This window comes from Podarcis filfolensis, assembly GCF_964270895.1.
Source record: "Podarcis filfolensis genome assembly, chromosome: 1".
NCBI lineage: Eukaryota > Metazoa > Chordata > Lepidosauria > Squamata > Lacertidae > Podarcis > Podarcis filfolensis.
The window spans coordinates 95,832,916-95,855,490 of NC_139604.1; the positions used below are offsets into that span (position 1 = coordinate 95,832,916).

Here is a 22,575-nt window from a genome sequence, read left to right on the forward strand (position 1 = left end):
TCATTGACCTGGCATTGCACAGCAGCACCTTCAGGTCATGTGGGTATCCCTTGCTGATTCTAGTATCCATCCAGTCAGGACCAGACCCGGAGGCAGGGATAGTCCTCAGACAACGACTAAACCTGCCCCCTCTGTAATGACATGGTCTGGTCTTAGCGTAACTCCTCCTCCTACCCGTGATCACTGAGATCGGTTGTCCCAGTGCATCCCCCCCTGTGGAAGATGCCTCAGCCATTTTGTTGGCTGGGACCTACTCCCTGGCAGCCCTGACCCCTCCCCTTAAGAACAAAATAACACCTTAAAAAAAACCAAATAAAACAATACAAACAAAAAACAGTAAAAATTACAAAAACGTAAAATCAAACAAATTCCCAGTCCCAATAAACATCCATCCCACCCCCCACCCACCCCACATACAAAAAATTCAAAAGAAAATTTTAAAAACATTTTAAAAGCACTCTGCACCCCTCCAGCAGTAACAGCAACTGTCCTAGTGCGGCCCGTCAGGCCCTGCCCCAGGCCAGGTGGTAAGTGGCAGGAAGGAGCAGGGCCCTCAGACACTCACACAGTCCTCCTGGGCAGCAGAGCGCAGCAGTTCCTGTGAGGCTTCAGGCCCCGCCCTGGGCCAGGTGGTGAGTGCCAGGAGCAGGGCCCTCAGACACTCACACAGGGGAGTCCTCCTGGGCAGCAGAGCGCAGCAGTCCCTTGAGGCTTCAGGCCCCACCCTGGGCCAGGTAGATGGTAAGCGGCAAGAGCAGGGCCCTCAGACACTCACACAGGAGAGTCCTCCTCTCCTGTGTGTTTTATCTCTGCACAATGTGTGTTTCATCTCTACACAATCAAAACTACTGGAAGATCAGGTTTCTCAATGACTCAGCGGTGGATCCATAAAGTATGTTGCATCTTGTATAGCCATTTTGAGACAAGTGGAATTTTCTGGAAAATAAACTGATACCTGGTAGAAAGCTCTCACTTCTTTTCCATTAGCCAACTGAACAAGGCATCCGGTTTCTACATCAACTGAGTCTGATGTTCACCTTCCAAGTCATGCAGGGTCATGACAGAGATTAGTGCACTTGCCCCTGTTCTCCATTCTCACAGGTGACATCAAGACACAAAGAGAATGTCTGGATACGGCTGCACTAGGTCTAGGAGTAATGTGGCATCAGCAGGAATGGGAGTTCACTAATGGTAATAAAATATTTCTAAATGATGATTTTTTTCTATTTTAAAAAATAATCTATCTACTCTCTTATATTGTGCTCAAGAACTGAATTAAATGATTTCATATTCATTTCTCTTTCCAATTGGAACCTCTTTATTTCAGCATACAAGATAAATGTAGAGCTAATGTACAAATCTTTTGTCTCCATAAAGATCATACAATAACCTTTGTCTTCCCTAACTAGTTTCATGCCATGTTTATTCTATATCCATCACACACTGCACTAAATAAAGAATTGTTAATTGCATACCCAGCTTTCCTATGACACTCCTGATTGGAGTAGAAAAAGGTGTCACTGGGAGAATCATCGTAATTTCACTTGAAGATGACAGCCTTTGTCTCATACACGGATAGAAGGAATTTCAGCAAAAATAGCTTGGATTTTAAGTACAGGCTTGATATAAGCTGACGTCTATTGTGACTAGCATGGTGATGAATTTTTATTCTTAGGCATGCATCTATGCAGATTTGGTATACTATACTATAAGACCCAGACAGAAATCATGAGTGATGATTTAGTGAGGCAATTTCATTTGCAATCTCATAATGCCATGGCTGCAGCCACTTTTCCAAGTGAGTCCTGAGATGGGGGGGGCACAACAATACTACATGGTGTGGAATATGCCCAGACCTATTGCATAACATATCTTAGTATCACTTGTTCTTTCATTATGCATGTATTTATAGACTATTTATATGTGCAACTGCCTTTCAGGGGTGTGTGTATGTATGTGTGTGTGAGGTAGACACCTCCCAGTGACAGTGGCACTGCAAATGGAATGGTAAAGTAAAGGACCCCTGGATGGTTAAGTCCAGTCAAAGGCAACTATGGGGTTGTGGCGCTCATCTCGCTTTCAGGCCGAGGGAGCCGGCGTTTTTTCACAGACAGCTTTCCGAGTCATGTGGTCAGCATGACTGAACCGCTTCTGGTGCAACTGGACACCGTGATGGAAACCAGAGCACACGGAAATGCTGTTTACCTTCCCACTGCGGCGGTACCTATTTATCTACCTGCACTGGCGTACTTTTGAACTGCTAGGTTGGCAGGAGCTGGGACAGAGCAATGGAAGCTCACCCTGTTGCAGGGATTTGAACCACTGACCTTCTCATCAGCAAGCCCAAGTGGTTTAGACCGCAGCGCCACCCGCATCCCTAATGGGATGACATAGCAGCAGCAAGATTGGGGATGTTCTGGAACATCATTATCAACCTGGAGCTCTCCCAACCTTGCTACTACCTCCCTGATTCCCATCCTAATAAGCAGAGTACTACCACTGGAAATACACCACTGCCTCCGCCCCCTTAATGAACCACCACTAGGTCTATGCCAAGTAAGAACATAGTAATAGTCCTGATGGATCAGGCCAGTGGCCTAGGTAGTCTAGCATCCTGTTCTAGCAGTGGTCTACCAAATGCCTATGGGAAGCCCAAAAGCAGGATCTGAGTGCAACTGTGTTCTCCCCTCCTGTGGTTTTCCAGTATCTGGTATTCAGAAGCATCACTGCCTCTGAAAATGGAGTTACAACATAGCCACCAGGACTAGTAGCCTACCTATGCTTGCACAAAATTGTACAGTATAAGAATATTTGGTTCAGGGCCCATAGTATATTTTCAAAACCTACATACTCATACAGTAACACAAACACCAATCAGCCGTCACACATTATCAGCAGTATTTCAATAAAACATGTTTCATCTTTTACAGTCACTTTGAAATAAAGAGGATGATGATGACAATGATTTTGGTAAAATATATTGATACCTGGTAGAAAGTTCCCAGTTCTTTCCCATTGGCTGTGAATGACAACATTCCAGTAGCCAACTCAACAAGGCATCCAATTTCTAAATCAACGTTACCACGACCAGATCTTTGTGAATTAACAGATGTTTCTCCTCCCCAGACCAGGTAGCAATTGCTACGTTTTACACTGAAAAAAACAAAACAAAACAAAACAAAATATTCATCAGGACAAGTAGTGGTTAAACAGAGTGAAGATGTAGATTTTGTTGATTTATTATTATTATTATTATTATTATTATTATTATTATTATTATTATTATTATTATTATTATTATTATTTGAAGCTTTAGCTTGCTCCATCCTATGGGTTGTACTATAACAGAAAAATATGCAACAAAGGAACTAACTACGGATTAAAAATCCATTTCCTTGTGATAGTTTAAGTCTGGTCACCAAATTCCAGCCAGCCCAGCCCAGCCCAGTTAAGTATTTGAAGAGTCTCCAGCTGAAGTGAGTTCTATAGGTGCAGAAAGCCACATTTGCCAAAGTACATGGCATAATAAGAAAGGTGTTTATGGTAAACCTACATGATCACAGTAAGACATAAAGTACTCCTAATCCAAGCCATTTAGGGCTTTAGAGTTTAAAACCAGCATTTTGAAGTGTGGCGGTAACAATTGTGAGCCATTGTTAACACTGAAGCGCTGGTGTAAGATACCTGCGGTAATCAAATCCACCAATACTATATCTGAGATAACATCACTGTTGGTGCAACAGTAATACAGGAACACCATCCCCAAAGCTGTAAAACTGGAGCCCCTTCATGGGAGAAAGCAACTGGGGGAGGGGGAGGGAAGGGAAGGGAAAGAGGATATGCAAAGAGAAAACACAATTTTCACCTTGTAACCTGTAGCTTGAGCCTAAGCAAGCAGAGAGGCAGCAAAACCCAGGTCAGATGCAGTGGCGTAGCGTGGGTTGTCAGCACCCGGGGCAAGGCAAGTAATTTGCGCCCCCTAACCCGTGGATTTGCGCCCCCTAACCCATGGATTTGCCTTAACCCCAGATGTTGCGCCCGGTGCGGCCGGCCCCCCCTGCACCCCCCACGCTACGCCACTGGTCAGATGGGAAGAACAGGGACAGCATATTGATATCATTGAACTCCATTTCTATACGTGGCCTAACCCAGCTCTATCAGACCCATAAGGGACACCCTGTATCTTTGGGCTTAATCACACTTTTGCTTGTTCTTCGATTTCTAGGTGTGAGTCCGAGTGGGGTTTTCTCCCCCCCCCCTCACCACTTTCCCTAGGAAAACCTGCAGTTTACAGCTGAATCAGAATAAACGTCGGGTAGGTTTTCTGTGGGCTGACATTTGCTCCGACTCAGCAGTAAACCAGAGGTGGATTAAGGGAAGGACGTCCAGTTTGCCTGCCCTGGGCACTGAGCCAAGAGGAAGCCACAGGAAGTGCTGCAGCCATGACAAACAACAGAATGTGAGAAGCACTGTACAGAGCGCCACTGAAAGGTTGAAGCCCAAAGTCTTTTACTGAGTAAACATCAGGTTTCCCGGGGAAAGTAGTGGGGCAAAAGAAAACCCTCTCAGACCTGTGCATAGAAATCATGGGACAAATGCAAGAAATTGCAGTGTGGACGAGCCCTTGGATAAATGGTGGCTTATAGCCAAACATAAGGATGCATGTTAAGTGCAAGCTTTGCATTTAAAACTAACTTTAAGTCAGTAGTCACTTGCAAGGATCACCTGAAAGGTTCATTTAAATCTTACTTTTCTAATTAGAAGTACAATGAAACCTGGGGAAAAATCTTTCCCCCCCTTGTCACTCAGCTGTTTGGATATTACTTATTGAAAAGTTAACAACATATTTTTTTAAATATAAGTCTAACATTTGAACTCTACTTTTTAACTTGCGAAGTCTGCATCAAAATTATCATCACAGTTAAAGCCACAGGACACTTAATTTCAAGGATTTGTAGCTGAGGAAGTAACACAGAGTCCTATAAATGTTACTGTTAACTGTATCTAATATTAGTAAATGATGGATGGCATTAAGTACTTGCACAAAGCATATTCTCAGGTTCAAATGTTATGAATAAAATCAAACCAATTTCATTTTGGGGTTATAAAAATTAAAAGTCCTTTCCAACTATTGATAAAATTAATTGAGACATAGGTTAATCAACAGGTAATTTCTAAGAGTCACACCTTTCATGAACTCTTCCTCTTTCATCTCCCAAAGTAACTGTTACTGTGCAGTTCTTATTTAAGTCAAAATGTTCACTGTAAAAGTGGTAATCAGGTGTTACCCAGCCAATCCAGACAACAGATGGGTCTTGGCCCGCAAAGATCCGCACTGAGTAGTAGTACTGAAAAAAACAATAGCAAGCGGAAATATTTAAATAAATACATATTTAAATGGAAACAAGCACAAAAACCTTCTAACAGAAAACTGCCAACCGTGTACTAAAAAGAAATAATTAATAGAATCAGTATGCATGGCCTGAACAAAACCGGTTGTGCTTTATTTTTTCCTGGATAAATGTTCAAAGCATTCCGCACTGACATGTGGTTCAATTTTCACTGAGCTTCTCTGGGCCTAACTACTAATTACTGGCGCGGGTGGCGCTGTGGTCTAAACCACTGAGCCCCTTGGGCTTGCCGATCGGAAGGTTGGCGGTTCAAATCCCTGCGGCAGGGTGAGCTCCCGTTGCTCTGTCCCGGCTGCTGCCAACCTACCAGTTTGAAAGCACACCAGTGCAAGTAGATAAATAGGTACTGCTGTGACGGGAAGGTAAACAGCATTTCCGTGCACTCTGGTTTCTCTCACAGTGTCCTGTTGCACCAGAAGTGGTTTAGTCATGCTGGCCACATGACCCAGAAAGGTGTCTGCGGACAAACACCGGCTCCCTTGGCCTGAAAGCAAGATGAGCGCCACACCCCATAGTCACCTTTGACTGGACTTAACTGTCCAGGGGTCCTTTATCTTTACCTTTACCTACTGAATTTGAATTGAAATTGTATTCCACCCTTCAACCCAAAGATTACAGACAATCCAGCAGCGATTCAGTCCTCAGAAGCAGCCAGTACATGTTGTGAAGGACTGGGACTTTCAGGATCAATGGGGGCTTACTGGGTGAGCAGGGGTTTGGGAATGGCAGAGGGATCAGACTCCATGATATCCCAATGACCATCAACCTGGATTGGCTCAGATTGACTCAAATTCTTTCCCAATTTTAGGAGAAACAGTGTGACTTAATCTAAACCAATTCATCAGAACCTGGAAGAGCTAGCCCATTTCTAAAAACAGAAACAACAACAACCATGGTTATATACTTACTGTTGTGGCATGAACAGGTATTTCCTGGTTCTGTTTTCTGAAAATAAAGTATAATTATCAGTCATTTAAATACATAAAACAGGAACTGAGATAGCTCAGTCAGTAGAGTATGGGACTGAATCTCAGGGTCGTGGGTTTTGCCTATGTTGGACAAAAGATTCCTGCATTGCTCGAGGTTGGACTAGATGACATTCGTTGTACCTTCCAACTCTACAATTCTATGAGAGAATAACACCGAAAAAATGATGAAGGGAAGCTTTGATGGATTGGTTGCTATCTGGAAAATATGAACTTTGGCACTTTTTTCATAGTATGAAATCTGTGCTAGATAGAACCATGAAGGGAAAATTACGCATGAATTCTATCTGTCAGTTAAAAGAGGACATAGGATCAGAAAGTCCTTCTGTGCCTCAACTCCTTTAAATAAAAATAGGTATATGCTAAAGAGAAGGACTTGCAGCAGCATATAAATTTAAAAAGGCAGTGTGACTACAATATTTTGAATCAGAATACATCCCAGTAGATTGCATTTCAGCTGAAGTCTGTCATGCTCAATACCCCTGAATAATCAAAGCCATTTAACTACAGGATAGATAAATTTCTTGTTTATAGACGAAGGATTAGGGTACCATAAAATCCAAAGCCACAAAACTGTACAGAGTAAGTAGAAATCATTTTTAAATCCACGGACTCAAAAAAGAAAAGAAAGAGGTTTTAAAACAAAGTTAAGCCTAGAGGAAAATTAAACTTATATCTAACCTTTTTTGGAAACTATCAATCAGTTCCAAACCAGTACTGTAGTTAAAAGATGAGTGGAATTCAATTGGCATGCTCAAGCGACAATATATCATGTCTGCATTACTATTCTGTGTTCCAAATGTCTTGTGGGTAACTTTTAAGCGAGGAGGACTGTCAATGTTCCCATCAATTCTTGTTACCTGCAGTCAAAGGTTATTAACAATTTTCTTATGAAACAAAAAAGGAGCAGTTACACACACACACACACACAGACAGAGAGAGAGAGAGAGAGAGAGTTTGACAGACTAGCAAGTTTTTAAGATGCACAGAATACGCCTTCAGATGTCCTACCTCAAAAACAGTTTTGTACAAACCAAAGTTCTCAACCACTAACATAGCAAGGCTGCAGTCTTATACCAACTTACCCAAACTCAATGAGACTTATGAATAACACATGTATTGTCTGTTTAAACATGTTCAAATTTGATTATAAAAAGGGACCTTTGAAATGTATCTGTATACAGAATGTTAAGTAATCTCTGGGTGTCTCATCAAACCATCTGCTTAAAAAAAAAGACTAATTGAATGAGATAGTGAAACAGAGTAACACAATATCACTTCTATCTTGCACACAGTTAGTGTTAAATATATCTTAATAGCAGGTTGTAATTGTGTCTGGGAATAAATTATTGAAATACAACCATTTTAGTTTATCTAAAAGGAGAAGTAATGCAGATAAAAGGAAGTGAAACTGAAGGGATTAACGTGAAAGCCTATGGGAACTGTCAGTGATATATATTCACAATAAGGCGATATAGAAATAGCCTCCCTCACTGTGAGAAGTGAAGTTACAGGGAACCAGGCAGAGGGCCTTCTCGGCAGTGGCACCTGCCCTGTGGAATGCCCTCCCATCAGATGTCAAGGAAATAAACAACTATCTGACTTTTCGAAGACATCTGAAGGCAGCCCTGTATCTGGAAGTTTTTAATGTTTGACATTTTACTATGTTTTTAATATGTTCTGTAAGCTGCCAGAATGGCTGGGGAAATCCAGCCAGATGGGCGGGATATAAATAATAAAATTATTATTATTACTTCTGCAATGTAATTCTTAGTGACCAAAAGTATAAGGGAACATGCCATGTCTCTTCTGACTATGCAGCATTACCTCAATATGAGGGTGGTCTTTTGGTACATTGACAAATGTTGGTAAACGTTTGCTGAACCACATAGCAACATCTCTGTTCATGTTGACAGCAAAAGGTTCAAAGCCTTCCTGTAGACCACACATTGTATAATACTTAAAGGTGCTGGCATCTCTCCCAAAATTCATCCGTCCAATCTGAGACAGACCCAATGAGCATATGGGGACAAAGCCTGAATCAAACATGAAACATGAATATGGAGTTAGAGAAATATATACATAGAAAACCCCAGAGCTGATTATTCTAACCATAAGCTTACCATACTCTCAGTGCAATCTCTTTTGGTTAAAGGGATGAATTTATTTATTCCTGATTAAATTTGTACCCAGGTCATTAGAAATGGTAGCGAAGAATTTACGGCAGCCACAAACACACACACACATACATAGACATACCCCCCCCGAAATAAAAGAATAATAAAACATCACATAAGTAGGGCACAGAAGACCTTCTGAAACAATTAGTCACCTGATTGACTTCTCTAATAATCAGTTACCAAATGTCAGATTGACATTTATTGTATAAAGAGCTGAAAGGATAAACATCCTGAACCACAGGAAAGCTTTCTTATAAACCTTTTATGAGGCTAATAACATTACTCTGCATGAAGGCTTCCATAAGAAGCACAGGGATATGTTAAGGGGACCAGATCTTGTTAGGTCTGCAGCACTTGGCAGTACAAAACAACAAGAAACTAAAAGGCGCTTAGTGGAAATTTCATCCAAATAGTGGGAACAGAGAATGAACAAATAGTGCTTTTTCTGCTTAAAAGAAAAGAAAAAGAAACCAAACAAAACAACTTAATGACTACTCTGAAAGCAGACTATTCTGGAGGAAGGAGCGAAAGGAAGGCAGCAGTTAAATGCCAGTGATTAAACAAATCTACTTCCAACAGAAAGAGCCAAGCCTATTCCTAATACTCTTATTATGAAGTATTTGGCTTTGCTAGGCATTACACATGTTCCTTTCTTCATAAAAAGCTGACAGCACAACTGATACAGCATCCCAGGCAGTCATTAATGAAAAAATGTTAGTCAGAAAGAATGACAAATAGCGCTAGCTACACGTGGTAACATACGCTAGTGGCATGATCTTGGCATTTGCCATCAATAACTTGTAACTGTGAATCCTAATGGTCTCTAATAGATTACAAAATTATCCATATGGATCGCTGCCGTGCAACATTGCCGTTTTTTGTTTAATAAAAGCCCATTTAGGAATAGAGAAACCCTACTAGTTATCATCAGGATATATATATAAGGGAGGGACATAAACTTTCAAATTAAAAAAAGATTCAAACATTACAAATGATTAATTTCAAGGACAGACTATTATTAAATGCCCCCCCCAATTAGCAAGCTGCAAAATGCTGCCCAGGTTCAATTCCAATGCATTTGGGGTTCTAATAAGAAAGAACCTTGGATCAGGCTTCATTCTGTTTAGTAATTAACTTAAAACTAAAAGTGTTAATTTGCTTACCATGGTCTCAGCTATGCACACCAGGTCAGGCTCTTCATCTATGACCAAATCATAGGTGATAGATGTTTTATTCTGGGCAGGTTTGGTGTTTATCAGCACCACCAGACTAAGAAGTTTAAAGGTAAAGGTAAAGGACCCCTGACAGTTAAGTCCAGTCGCAGACGACTCTGGGGTTGCGGCGCTCATCTCGCTTTACAGGCCGAGAGAGCCGGCATTTGTCTGCTCCGCAGTTTTTCTGGGTCATGTGGCCAGCATGACTAAGCCGCTTCTGGCGCAACAGAACACCAAAACCAGAGCAGCGCACGAAAAGGCCGTGTACCTTCCCACTGGAACGGTACCTATTTATCTACTTGCACTTTTTGGCATGCTTTTGAACTGCTAGGTTGGCAGGAGCTGGGTCTGAGCAACAGGAGCTCACCCCGTCACGGGGATTCAAACCGCTGACCTTCTGATCGGCAAGCCCTAGGCTCAGTGGTTTAGACCACAGTGCCGCCCACGTGGTCTAAACTGACTGTTTAGTCAGTTTACTGACTGATATTCTCAAATTCTGACATGATCCTGACGAAACAGAGGGAGCAAGAGCCTTGATATAATCAGTCCTTATTGCCTCATCTGCATACCTTCATCCATGCCATACTTTCCCCTTCCTACCATCATAGGAATGGAAGCCCAATTCACCTCACTTCTGTCCCCAGCCCAGGCACATGTTTCCATTACCACTAACAGTGCCATGTTCATTGATCATGGTGATTATTTTCCCTTTTGGTCACTGTCACAGTGTTTTACTTTTGCATTGAATTTATTTTTGACCTTTCTCCCCTACACATGCATGTACACATGCACCACAAAACACCACATGAATATATACCGGTATATATGCTTTCCAATTCAGAATTACACTTCTTCTGATGAAGTGGACTGTTGCCCACAAAAGCTTTTGCCTAATAAATTTGTTTTTCTTTAAGGTGCAACAAGCTAACACGCCTGCTTAAATGGAAATGACAGCTACATTTCTTAAATTACCGGTAAGCTACTTCACTAAAGGCTGGGAAGGCTGATGAACAGCCAACGTCTATTAGTTAAACAACTGAAATCTGAAGTTGTAGAACACACCCAAAATTAATCCTCGTTTTTGTACACTAAGAATTTAAAGTCTCCCACAAGATTCAGGTTTCTCATTATTTCCTTTCAATAAGTAGCACTGTCCCAACAAAGAATTCGCTTACCATTATCTATTTCAAAGTCAGCAAAAGCAAGTTCTGAACCTTTATTGGTTATAAGCAACTCTCCATTCAGAGTAAATATCATTGATTTGTCATCTAGATTTATCATACAACCCACTACGTCTCCTGGTTGCCAATTTCGTCCAAAGAATCCACTCCCCTGGTGCCAACGTTGACCCTGAAAAGCAAGCAGGTTCAAATGTGTGTGTCAGAACATATTCACTGCAGAGAGGGATAAAAGAAGATAAACAAAGAAGCTATTTTTGTCAAGATGAGGGCAGAATTGACTATTAATTTAGCACTGAGCAATAAATTCAAAATGTCCCCAGAAGTCACACCTAAATACCAAGTGATGTGGTATTTTTGTGTGCAAATGTGAGTTCATAATCAAAATTAATTTCTTAAACAGAGGATAAACAGGTAAGCAATCGGCTCCAGAAAATGCTGCCTGGATATCGGCCACACTTTTGGTGATGCTTGTGGCAAACAGCTTAAGAGATATTTTTTTTAAAAAAACCCAAAACAATCAAGCGATATATAAATTTTGTTAAATAATAAACTTGGACAAAAGACTCTGTTTGTGTGTGTGTGAACCATATTTTTGAAGTGTGTGTGTGTGAACCATATTTTTGAAGTAGCCACAGACCTACTTACTTAATTTTATTATCAAATGTACCAACCTTGCTGCCTTCAAAGACAAATGCTTGGTCATCAGCACCCAATTCTATGTCAGGCCGACAGCCTGGCCTCGCCCACCCAACACGCATATCTCCTCCTGTTACAGCTTCAAATTCAAAATACCACTTTCCAGTCTTAACTGCATAAGACTGCTCTACTCTGAAGAAACGTATCTTGTCAATGCTCACTTTTTCTACTGTTTGGTCAGCTGTGAAAGATAGAAGAAAGCAAAAAACAACAACCCTAAGTTAGTTGAAACAATATTCCAGTATTTTTGTAGCTTCAGTTACAGAGGTGCTAAGACAGCCTTAAGAGCAATTCCTCCTTGAACTGGCTCTTGCTTTCTCTCCCTGGGTTCCTTCTGTCCTCCTGCCCTGACTCCCAGCTGCTCCAAGCCCAAAAAGCTTTACTTTGGGAAGGGAGATGTGGTACTGCATAACACACTGTTCCTCCTCTCCCTCTCTCAAGGTAAGTGTGTTTTTGTCATGGGGAAGAGTGGGGTACGAGCAGTGAAAACTGGCACGTTTGAGTGTGCATCAGTCACTCAAGCATGCCCCTTAAGTCTCTGAGTGATCGACATGCAGATTTAAACATGCATTTTTTTAATAGGTTGATTGTCGGGTTTAGACAACATTCCTGTTGACATAATTGGTTAGCGAATCTTCTACATTTCTCTGCTTCTTGAGTGATAAACAGGGCAGAAGAATGAGAGAGTGTGTAAACCAGTGCTTGCAACATCTAGTTCAATCCACATGTAGCTGAAAAATGAGAATACTGTTGGGAAGATGAAATAGGTGAGATAGATGGCAAAGCACGTTAGAAATACTATAGCGACTGTTCATAATAACACAGGAAGACTTGCCTATTTCTTGATCTGGTGGTTCAATGTTATATCCATAACCAGCAAAGGTGCGGACAGCTTCACGAAGGCTATCTCTGTTTGATTTTTTAGTACGCTCATCTAATAATGTATAAGGCACCAGTCGGGGATTTCGTTTGTTTTTGAGATCCTAAAAAAGGTACAGATAAGAAATGTAGGATTCAGGTTATAGATTCTTTCTGCAAAATTAAATTAAATCAAATTAAATCTAGATATAAACACAATAAATAAAAGGCAAGCAAAACATGGAAGAATCACACTACAGATTTGTCTGAATTTACACTCAAGGCCAAGGCAAGTCCAATTCCAGTCATAAAAATCTTTTTTGCAATAGATTTGCTGAATGATCATACTATCATAGCTCAGTTATCACAGGCTTTCAGACAAACACAGTAGTCATTGAAGAAGACAGATTTTTCAAGAATTAAGTGTATAACCCAGCAGTGCCACTTTAAATTAAGCATAACCCTCATCCTAATGCCACCCAAATATTATTTAAATTATCTTTACCTGCTGAATGCCGTATGTCCAACCTTGTTTTATTCTGTCTTTTGCCCAGACGTTATGTGCATTCTCTGCAAGTTTGTCAACCAACACTTCTTGCGAAGGCAGCAGTTTCACTTCAGAAAGATCTAGAGGTGCTGGCTTATAGCCATTTGACATCATGTAACTATAAACCAGCAGAGATGATAGAGGGTTACTTTTGGAGCTAGAATCAGTGTGTTTTAGCCACTCAGCTATATGTTTCAACCAAATGTAACAAGCAATGTGCTATGAGAGGAGGTGTCAGATACCTTAGAGTGAAATATTCTTCCTATTACTGTATACAATTAAATATACAGTGTGAACTATTTGGAATGCCCTGTATCTATGTGAAAACAGGGCAGAAACAATCCATGATATACAGCTGCCCATTGCACCATTCCAGATATTCTCAAGCACTCTGGTGATGTGAACTGGTTATGGGCAATAAATAAAGTCTATGTTGCCAACAGGCAAACAGACTAACAAGCTTGGGTGAAAAGCACCTCTGAGGAATGCCCCACTTTCCTACAGGCTATTTTTTGCTTTTTAAAGAAACTCTGGGTAGATCTACACACAGGAAAAAACCCGCTATAAATGAGTCAGAAATTAAATCGTTATAACAAAAGGGAAAAATGCTGTGGAAAATCACGTAGAATTTTTCCATCTCCATCTGGTATTGCATGTTTATAACGCATTCAAAACACTGTTTTTTGTTTTGTTTTTTTCTAATGTAGCTGAGCTCTGGCTCTTGGAGACTTAGGGAAGTTAAACAGGATTTATATATATATATATATAACAAAACTGGTAAATCAAAAGATGTGTTGGGGGGTAGAATTCTTTCAAGAAACAGTAAACTCTGTGAGTATTCAGAAGATGTAACATGCTTCTAAACCAGATGGTAAATGTACAGCTTATTCTTCTTTAGTTCCTTAAAATTAACACAGAGGTGTTACAGCTGAGGTCTTAATACTTGGGTTCTGAAACAAGGTGGTATTTTCAGTCAGTTTCCCAACCTTCTATAAAGGATAAGCAGCTCTTCAATAAGTTCAAAATTTATGAATCTATATTGCTAAAAGAAAAGTATGAAGCATTTCCAACCAGCAATTTACAAATAATCACCACATGAACAACACATGAAATCAATATGCAGTCATTACAGTTATAAACACACTTACTTTTTTGGAAGTTTGATTTTCTGAAGATCTTCCTCTGCTCCTGGATTAATGTGAACAACATGGCACCCAAGGGCCAAAAGCGTTCTATAAAAATAAAAGTGAGTTGTAAAAATACAACGCAATATCCACCAGGGTGGTTAAAACAGCAAAAGAAACTGGGGCTAGGGGAGGAGAGGAGAGTACCGTCCCACAATTCCCAACCCTCTGCTCACAAAACTGCTGTTTGTTTGTTTTTAACTGGTGTTGGTTTTGCTTGTCGGTTTGCTTTGCTGGTTGCATTTTGACTTGTTCTTGGGTTTTACTTTCATTTTGTACTGTATGATTTATCCCTGGCCTCACAAGACTACAGCAAGATGGGATGGGATAGATAGCAACATGGGGATGTGTCTTATTAAAAAATTCTTTTTGACGATAGGATTTGTTCATACTAAGGGTCTGGTTGATATATGCATGGGGAGTCAGCTCTGCCTTAAGTAGGCAAGGTGAATGACCCTTAGGGTTTTGTTTTCCCCTGTCGCATGTGGCTTAGCCTGCCTATCCAAACCATCTCGGGCTACTGATTCTATGATACTGAGTATTTTTCTATCCCTATGCCATCAAATCTGCTTATGCCAGATTTTAGTCTCTATTGTTCACGCTGATTAACACGTGTGTGGATAATGGCCCTGCCTCAAACCAACTCCCAAACTTCCAAATGTATGCTTCTCTGAATAAAATAGCCAACTCTTTTTATGTGTTATAAACTGTGCTACACACTTGCAACTTAGCAGTTCCTATCCACAGTCATATTTAGAAGAAGCACATTGATAAAAAATATTCTTTTAGAATGGCTACACCAAATGTTATTAAAAATAATAATAGTTTTATTATTTATACCTCGCTCATCTGGCTGGGTTTCTGGGCAGCTTAAAGCATATATATAATTCCCCAGCTCAAAAATTATAGAAATTTTAAGTTTTTTACTTCTGAGTTCACACACATAGGATTCTATTTCATCCCATTTTAATGTGTATAATGTATTCTGATAGTGGTAACTTACTTTAAAACAAAAACATTTGAATTATATTTGCTGGTTATTACTATGGCCATAAATCAACAATGTGAAAGTTATTGCTTTCCTGTGTCCAGGGCAGCTGTCTACCAGCTCCATTTGGTGCACTGACTGAGACCCTACCTGCCCACAGACTGTCTCGCCAGAGTGGTGTATGCTCTGGTTATCTTCTGCTTCGACTACTGCAATGGGCTCTGTGTAGGGCTACCTTTGAAGGTGACCCATAAACTACAGCAGAATGTGGAAGCTAGACTGGTGACTGGGAGCAGCTGCCGGGAACATACAACAGTAAAAGATCGTTACTGGCTTCCAGTCCGTTTCCAAGCACAATTCAAAGTGTTGCTGCTGACCTTTAAAGCCTGAAATGACCTCAGCTCAGTATACTTGAAGGTGCATCTCCACCCCCATCGCTCAACCTGGACACTGAGGTCCTCCTCCAAGGGTCTTCAGGTGGTTACAGGGAACCAGGCAGAGGGCCTTCTCAGCAGTGGTGCCACTCCTGTGGAACACCCTCCCATCAGGTGTCAAGGAGATAAGTTCAAAAGTTTTAGAAGACACCTGAAGGCAGCCATGTATCTGGAAATGTTTTATGTTTGATGTTTTATATGTGCTGCAAGCCTCCCAGAATGGCTAGGGAAACCCAGCCAGATGGGCGAGGTATTATTATTATTATTATTATTATTATTATTATTATTATTATTCCTTTGTCATGCTATCATTGCTACTATGAATAATGTGTACCTCCAACATCATATATAGGCTATTAGATTTTATATTGTATAATTTCACTTTCCACTAAAAATTAATAATGTGTAAATTAAAAAAACAGAATTGTTTTATAGCACAGCAAGAATTATTTCAATGTCCACATTTTATGTGCTGCTTTTCTCCCCTTTAATTCAACCTTCTACCAAACACTGAAGCTCAGTGTCTAATGAACTGAGGCAGAGTAGAGGAAAGGAAAATGCTAGAAGCCCTCCTTAAAAGAAACTGAATCCCAGGTAGGACTTTGACATGGGAGAATCAGGAGGCAAAATGTTTTATTTTCCATTCAATATAATTTTGCATAACTCCAAAATCAATCTAAATTTGTAGCAAGAATGAAATGATGCAATGGCATAATATTACTTCCCCTCTGTTCCTCATATGCCTGTAGAGTACACAGACATTCTTAGGTGCAATATATGAACCTAACTGTATATATGACACCCACTTTTCAAAACAATGACAACACATAGAGTTCTCCTGTAGAATTAAACTATATATTATAGTGGTTTTTTAATTCTTCCATTTCATAACTCACTTCAGGGTTTCTGTTGACATTTGAAGGTTATAGTTCTTCTCTGTTTCAGGTAGTTTTGAAAATTCCACCAGACAAGGGTGTTGTCTTTTATTATCGTCTCGTATCTATAATGTGAAATACAATAGAGACTGTATGTAACCTTAGAACCATGGCAGCCCAACAGATAAACATTAGGAAACCTTCCAACATGACTCTTTAACAAGTAAGGTACAGAGCAATCCAAACAAGGAGTTAGCTAGTTGCAGAACAGTGGATTCTCCACTGCATTCAAAGTCCTGTAAGGTTCTTGCCAGCCAGGGAAGAAGGTGGAAAACATTTTGCCCCTTTTTTGCTATACCATTTCCATGCCATAATCATCCTCATATAACAAACCCGTTTAAGCCTAATTAATGCATGAAGACCATAGAGTAAGCTGTCCTGCCAGGGTTAGTTTATTTTGGGAGGATTAGGTAATAAAGCCTTTGTCTTGTCCCCCCCATCTACTTAAGAAGCTTGACATGTGAAGAGGTTTTGAGCTGCTTGCTGCAACTCAGACCACATGGCTCTTACAAGCCATTTCTGTGTCCCCATACCAATAATTTAGGAACTTTCACCACTGTAACTAAGTTAAATATGCAAGATTAAAAACTTTAGTATGTAAGATTAAAAACATGTTGGTTGTATACGGAAATTAAGTTGCAGTATTCCATATACAAGTAAATGTATAAACATCCTATTTCTTCTATTAAATTAAGGGGTTTTTTATTTTAAAAATGGCGGAATACATCATCAGCATCTTCCACAAGCCACCACTTTAACCAATGGTGTGTCATATTCTGTAAGGAAAGAAGGCAGGCCTTATTTTGTAGCTACAATGATTTTTCAGTATTTCAACCTTGTAAATAGACACTAGCTTTCACCACCATCTGCTATGATTGTGGTTCTTTGTAGCTTCTCCAGGGTCTTCATGCATAAGGCTCCTTTCTTCTCATTGGTGTTACTCTTAAATTGTACCTTGCCATAAGTCCAGCCAAGTTCTATTTTATTCATTCCCCAGAGTTCATGGATATTTTCAGCAAGCTTGTCTCTGATCTTTTCAAGATGGAAAGGCAAAGCAATCTAGAAGAAAATAGGTGAGTTTTAAATGAGACAAAATAATTAACAATGATATCCTCTGTGTGTTTTATTAATAACCAGATAGCAAATAAAAAAATATGCCTCATAGGCGTGGTGTGCTGCAAACAACCTACAAAAAATTACATATTCATACTGATGTTTTCAATTAAACATACCTGGCTGGTGTCAATTGGACAAGGGATGAAATTAGTTTGGGAGAGAAATTGTGTGGTACCAAGCAAATCTCTAACTCCATCCAAATCTCTCTTATATTCTTTAACTGGTTCCAGTTTCATCTTCTCTTTTGGAAGCAAAGCTTCATAGCAAGGCACATAGCCAGCAGGAGGTAGAAACTTGAACTCTCCATGGCGCCCACCCATCAAGAAACGTACCCTGTACAATTGCAAGTGGAACAAGCATAATATTTCAAGAGGGTGGATTTTTTTAAAGCAAATAAAATAACAGGGGTCTCATTTGAAGATATAAATATTATCATTAAACATTAATTCCTGCGCAAATTAATTAAGCAGCAATTGCAGTAAAGAAAAGAATACTTCTTTATTTTAAACTTCCGCTTTATTCACTGGAAAATTAATTTCTAACATTGATTTCTAACAGCTGGAAAACCTTTTACAGATGATAGATGATATGTGTCTAATACAGAATATTCAAATACAATCAAGTAAACTGAGAACAAAAGTCCATGCGTAATGCTCAGTGTTATTAATGCTTAGAGTAGACTCACTGAAATCAATGAAGATGGGTAACCTGTCTATTAGGTGCAATGGATCTACTATGAGTATGACTTTGCTGGGTATTATCACAAATAATTTCCCCACAGGTCTTGCATCATATTTACAAATCATCTTTCCTGCCCACCCTCAATATCCCAATGTAGTTCCAAAACATCTGGAGGGCTGAGTTTGCCTATGCCTGAGCTATGCATTCATACTTCTATTCCTGCACTAGGACTTATAACCCTTGCACTAAATGATGGCCAGCCTGCTTCACTGTCTGGAGCTGCTCAGTAAACGAATGAGCTTTCCAGACTCCCCGTGGCTGGAAAGGCCACTTACAAATGACCGAGTCAATTGCCCTTTGCATTTCACTATTCCAAAGTGAAACTAGGGCTTCAACAGTAGCACCCATTATGCTGCTTGGAAAATACCCCAGAGTATCCAGAAATACCTCGGATTTCATCAGTCTCTGGGGGTGGATCAATCTAACCAACCAACCAACCAACACACACACACACACACACACACACACACACACACACGTGTGGGTTGGTGTGGGTGGGTGTCAGTCACAGCCAATCCAAAGCTCACCAGGGAGTAATCCTTCCATGACAATGGACAATCTACAACTGGGTCCTTCGTAATGATGTCTGAAGTGAAAACCAGATCTAGGGTATGATCTACAGAATGTGTTGGATGGTTTTCAGGGCAGCCATGAGCTCTTGAACTGGCCCAGACAAGTCAGCATCAACATGGATATTGAAGTCCTCCAGAATCAGTCTTGGGATTCTCTAACACAAACCAAAGACTGCCTCCACCAGCCCGGTCACAGCGGTGGCTGGACAGTGGGAGGGATGGTACAACAACAAGATTCCCCATTCTGGCTCTACAGTACTGTAGTATTTTCTTTCAATCAGCAATAAAGGAGCAGATGCAAAGTGAGCAGAGGTTCTGACACTGACATGTTCTCATCAACTACAAGTTCATTTGAGAAGTACAAGACCACTGAGTCAACATTTATTCAAATAGTTATACACAATATTTAACTAATATAGAATATCAGTTCACTGCTGAACTGACACAAATTATAATAACATTCATTTCAACACATTTTGTTAGGCCTTTTCTCCAACTGCCTGAGCAGCTGCAATGACATCTCTAGCCATTTTACATAATTTTCCTAGGATGAGTTTCAGGAATATGTCAAATGCCTAATATTGTTTTTTCTGTGACACAGTGCGAGTTTTCAGACACAGGCAGCCCTGCAGCAGCACTATTTAACATACCACCTGTTCAATTACAAAGAGCATCAGCCATTTATTTCAAAGATGTTGACTTTTCATGTCAACACATCTGGACCCTTGAGCTTCATGAACTCTCTCTTAGCAAGAAGCAGAGGAATCTGCTAGCGCTAATTTCATTTTAGCCTTAGGTCTGTATCTCTGCAATCAATGCATTTATATTCAAATTTATATTTTCACAGGCAGATGTGCTTCAAATATTAAGAACCTTCTTTGTTTTATATGTGAGATTTAATGGTATCTAAGGAAATTGAACATACCTTTACAGTACTTATATTATGATGTAACTGAACTCCTTTTCAACACAATTCAATATACAACTTCACCATCATAAAATACATTTATGACTGAGACAGGATTTTTATGTTTTCAGAATTATGTTCTGCTTTTTGAGGAAGGGATTCAACAAGTGAGTGCAATCAGTGGAAGCCTCGTTGAAAGACTTCAGGTTGTGTGCCAGGGCTTTCTTCCCTCTCCACCTCAATGAAATTGTCTCTTGTGGAAGCCAGTTCCATAGTTGTAACTATCCACTATCTGTCCTGAATCTTCCAATATTCAGTTTCATCAGGTGGCCATAAGTTTTAGTGTTATGAGAAAGGAAGAAAAATGTTTCTCCATATCATGCATAATTTTATAAAACGCTATAAAACAGGTAATCAGTGCAGTTCTGTCACAATGTGTGTTACATAAGCCCTCTCAGTTGTGCCTGTAAGCATTCTGGCATCCAAATTCTGCACTAGTAACAACTTCTGAATTACCTGCAAAGAATCCTTACTTACAGCACAATATTCAATATTCCTCTTTTCAGGAAGATTTGCATAATCCTGTACTTTCAAACTGTTTTCTAAACTATTTCAAACAGATTTGCAAATCTGTGGTTTATTTAAAACACACTTACTAGGAATTAAGCCCCATTTAACATAGTAAGTCTAACTCCTGAGTAAGCATGCTTAGTATTGCTCTGCATGTTCACTTTTCAGACAACCTTGAAAAGAAGTCTCCCATTTTTTACTCACCTGCCTTTGGATAGTGAAAATAATCTTCTACACATGAAAAGAATGAAAGGAAGTTCCAGTCCTTTACAAAAAAAACAAATTCCTCTTTGCTCACATGGAGGCGCATCTTATTTGCCATAGGCAAGTAGTTGTTTACAATTGTAGGTTTTCAGGCCTCATTTAATCCATACACACATTCAAGCTCTTCAAGAAAATCTGACAATTTTAGGCCATATCACTGCAAATCCTGTTTTTGGTAGCTTATCCCACTATGGTTGAAATGGTTAAACTGCATGGGGAAAGAGCCTCAAGGTACTGCTTGACTCATTTTAGCTGTGGTTGGGTTTCAAATAATCACCCACATGGGAACTTGAACATATTACTCAGGCTTCATACATTTATTTTTGAGATACATAGTTTACCAGTAGCAAGTTTTACTACTTCATTTTCCTGTATAAAGCCATTTGGTTGAAGTAACACATATATGAAGATCATAGTAGGTATGATTTGCTGAATAATGCTGGAGATTGTTTCCCCTTGAGTTGATTCAGACAAATGGTTTCTAAGGTGGAAATGAAGTGGCAAAGCCACCACATACAGACTTTGCTGGCACATGAAAGAATCCTTGGGCTGATTCATATATTTGTTTGTCACCGAGAGTCACAGACTGTCTGCCTAACTACTTAGTAGATGAAGAGTCAACAAAATGATTTACCCCAGTCCTTTGAAATGTTCTTCACTCCCCTGTGCTTCTGGGATTCAGTTTATTCTAGGTTTACCTCAGAGATGATCTAAAAATGCAGGAAGTCTTCTCTGTCTTCTAATAGTTTTTCCAAAATGTTTTGATTCATCTCTTAGTTTCCCTTTCATGCAGATTCTAGTGTACGTGACTATTTATTTGTTTATAGTCACATATTAATTAATTAATTATGCTGCCTTTCGGCTCCACAGTGGAGGCCCCAAAATGGCAAACTACCTCAATAAAACTTTTATGAATATCAGCAGTAACAGAGGAAAGATACGGAGAAAAATATAATATACAAGAGCAGGAAGAGAATTGAATATTAAAGCATCACAAGTAAATAATGAACTCACTGAAATAAAGTCAATCTAAAGAAACACATTTTTAATTTGCACCTGAAGACATACAGAGGAGGGACCCGACAAAAATATGGCAATATTGTCCATAACTTGGGTGCCACTATCAAAAAAGCCCTGTCCATCAAACCCACCAATCAGACCCAGCTGTAGATGGGACGTACAGTCTTCTTTGAAGACTGAAGTGTGTGAACAGGTCCATTTGGGAGAAGACAGTCTTCAGATATCATTGTCCCAAACTGTTCAGAGCAAGGGTAGGTAACATTGTGCCCTCCAGATGTTGTTGGGTTACAACTCCTATCCAATACAACTCTCGGACCAATGGCTATGCTCACTAGGGCTGATGGGAGTTACAAATAAACAATAGCTGGAGGTCACTACCTTGACTATCACTGGTTTTGTAAGTGGATGTAAAAAAAAAATTAAAAGGAGGGATTTTTTAAATGATTATTATACAAAAATTGCATTAGAGCTTGGAAAAGGTACCAAGTCAACACCTCTGTATTGTTTTATGCAACTGAGCAGTGAAATATAAGTCATACTGATTCATCATTGTTCCTTAAATATTTTTAGGTGAGACGAGAGTATGACCTCTTGTTGTTGCTGCCAACAAAGATCTCAGTTAATGCCAAGTGTGGTGCTATGTGTAGACACTTATCCATTGATAAATGACAGAGACCTAAATCATTCCACATAGGTCATGGGAGGAAAAGAAATCATTAAATAAAAGTGGCTTCGCTCAGTGCCAACCACCCGGGAAGAGTTCAAACCAAA

General features: G+C 39.8%; 1 protein-coding gene and 1 long non-coding RNA gene across 2 annotated transcripts in view; one reads left to right on the forward strand and one right to left on the reverse strand.

Moving 5' to 3' along the window:
• Positions 1 to 22,575, forward strand: part of LOC310767021 — a 962,895-nt gene that overhangs the window by 631,887 nt on the left and 308,433 nt on the right. The gene's annotated exons all lie outside the window — the stretch shown is intronic.
• Positions 1 to 22,575, reverse strand: part of RYR3 (ryanodine receptor 3) — a 265,223-nt gene that overhangs the window by 137,940 nt on the left and 104,708 nt on the right. Inside the window, exons 20-32 of the mRNA XM_083607824.1 lie at positions 17,847 to 18,063; positions 17,569 to 17,673; positions 16,576 to 16,679; positions 14,222 to 14,305; positions 13,032 to 13,191; positions 12,504 to 12,651; positions 11,644 to 11,849; positions 10,967 to 11,141; positions 8,225 to 8,433; positions 7,079 to 7,257; positions 6,320 to 6,356; positions 5,188 to 5,348; positions 2,988 to 3,153 (exon numbers count right to left, since the gene is read on the reverse strand). Of these exons, the coding sequence (XP_083463950.1) occupies positions 2,988 to 3,153; positions 5,188 to 5,348; positions 6,320 to 6,356; positions 7,079 to 7,257; positions 8,225 to 8,433; positions 10,967 to 11,141; positions 11,644 to 11,849; positions 12,504 to 12,651; positions 13,032 to 13,191; positions 14,222 to 14,305; positions 16,576 to 16,679; positions 17,569 to 17,673; positions 17,847 to 18,063 (1,951 nt within the window). The remainder of the gene's footprint in view (positions 1 to 2,987; positions 3,154 to 5,187; positions 5,349 to 6,319; positions 6,357 to 7,078; positions 7,258 to 8,224; positions 8,434 to 10,966; positions 11,142 to 11,643; positions 11,850 to 12,503; positions 12,652 to 13,031; positions 13,192 to 14,221; positions 14,306 to 16,575; positions 16,680 to 17,568; positions 17,674 to 17,846; positions 18,064 to 22,575) is intronic.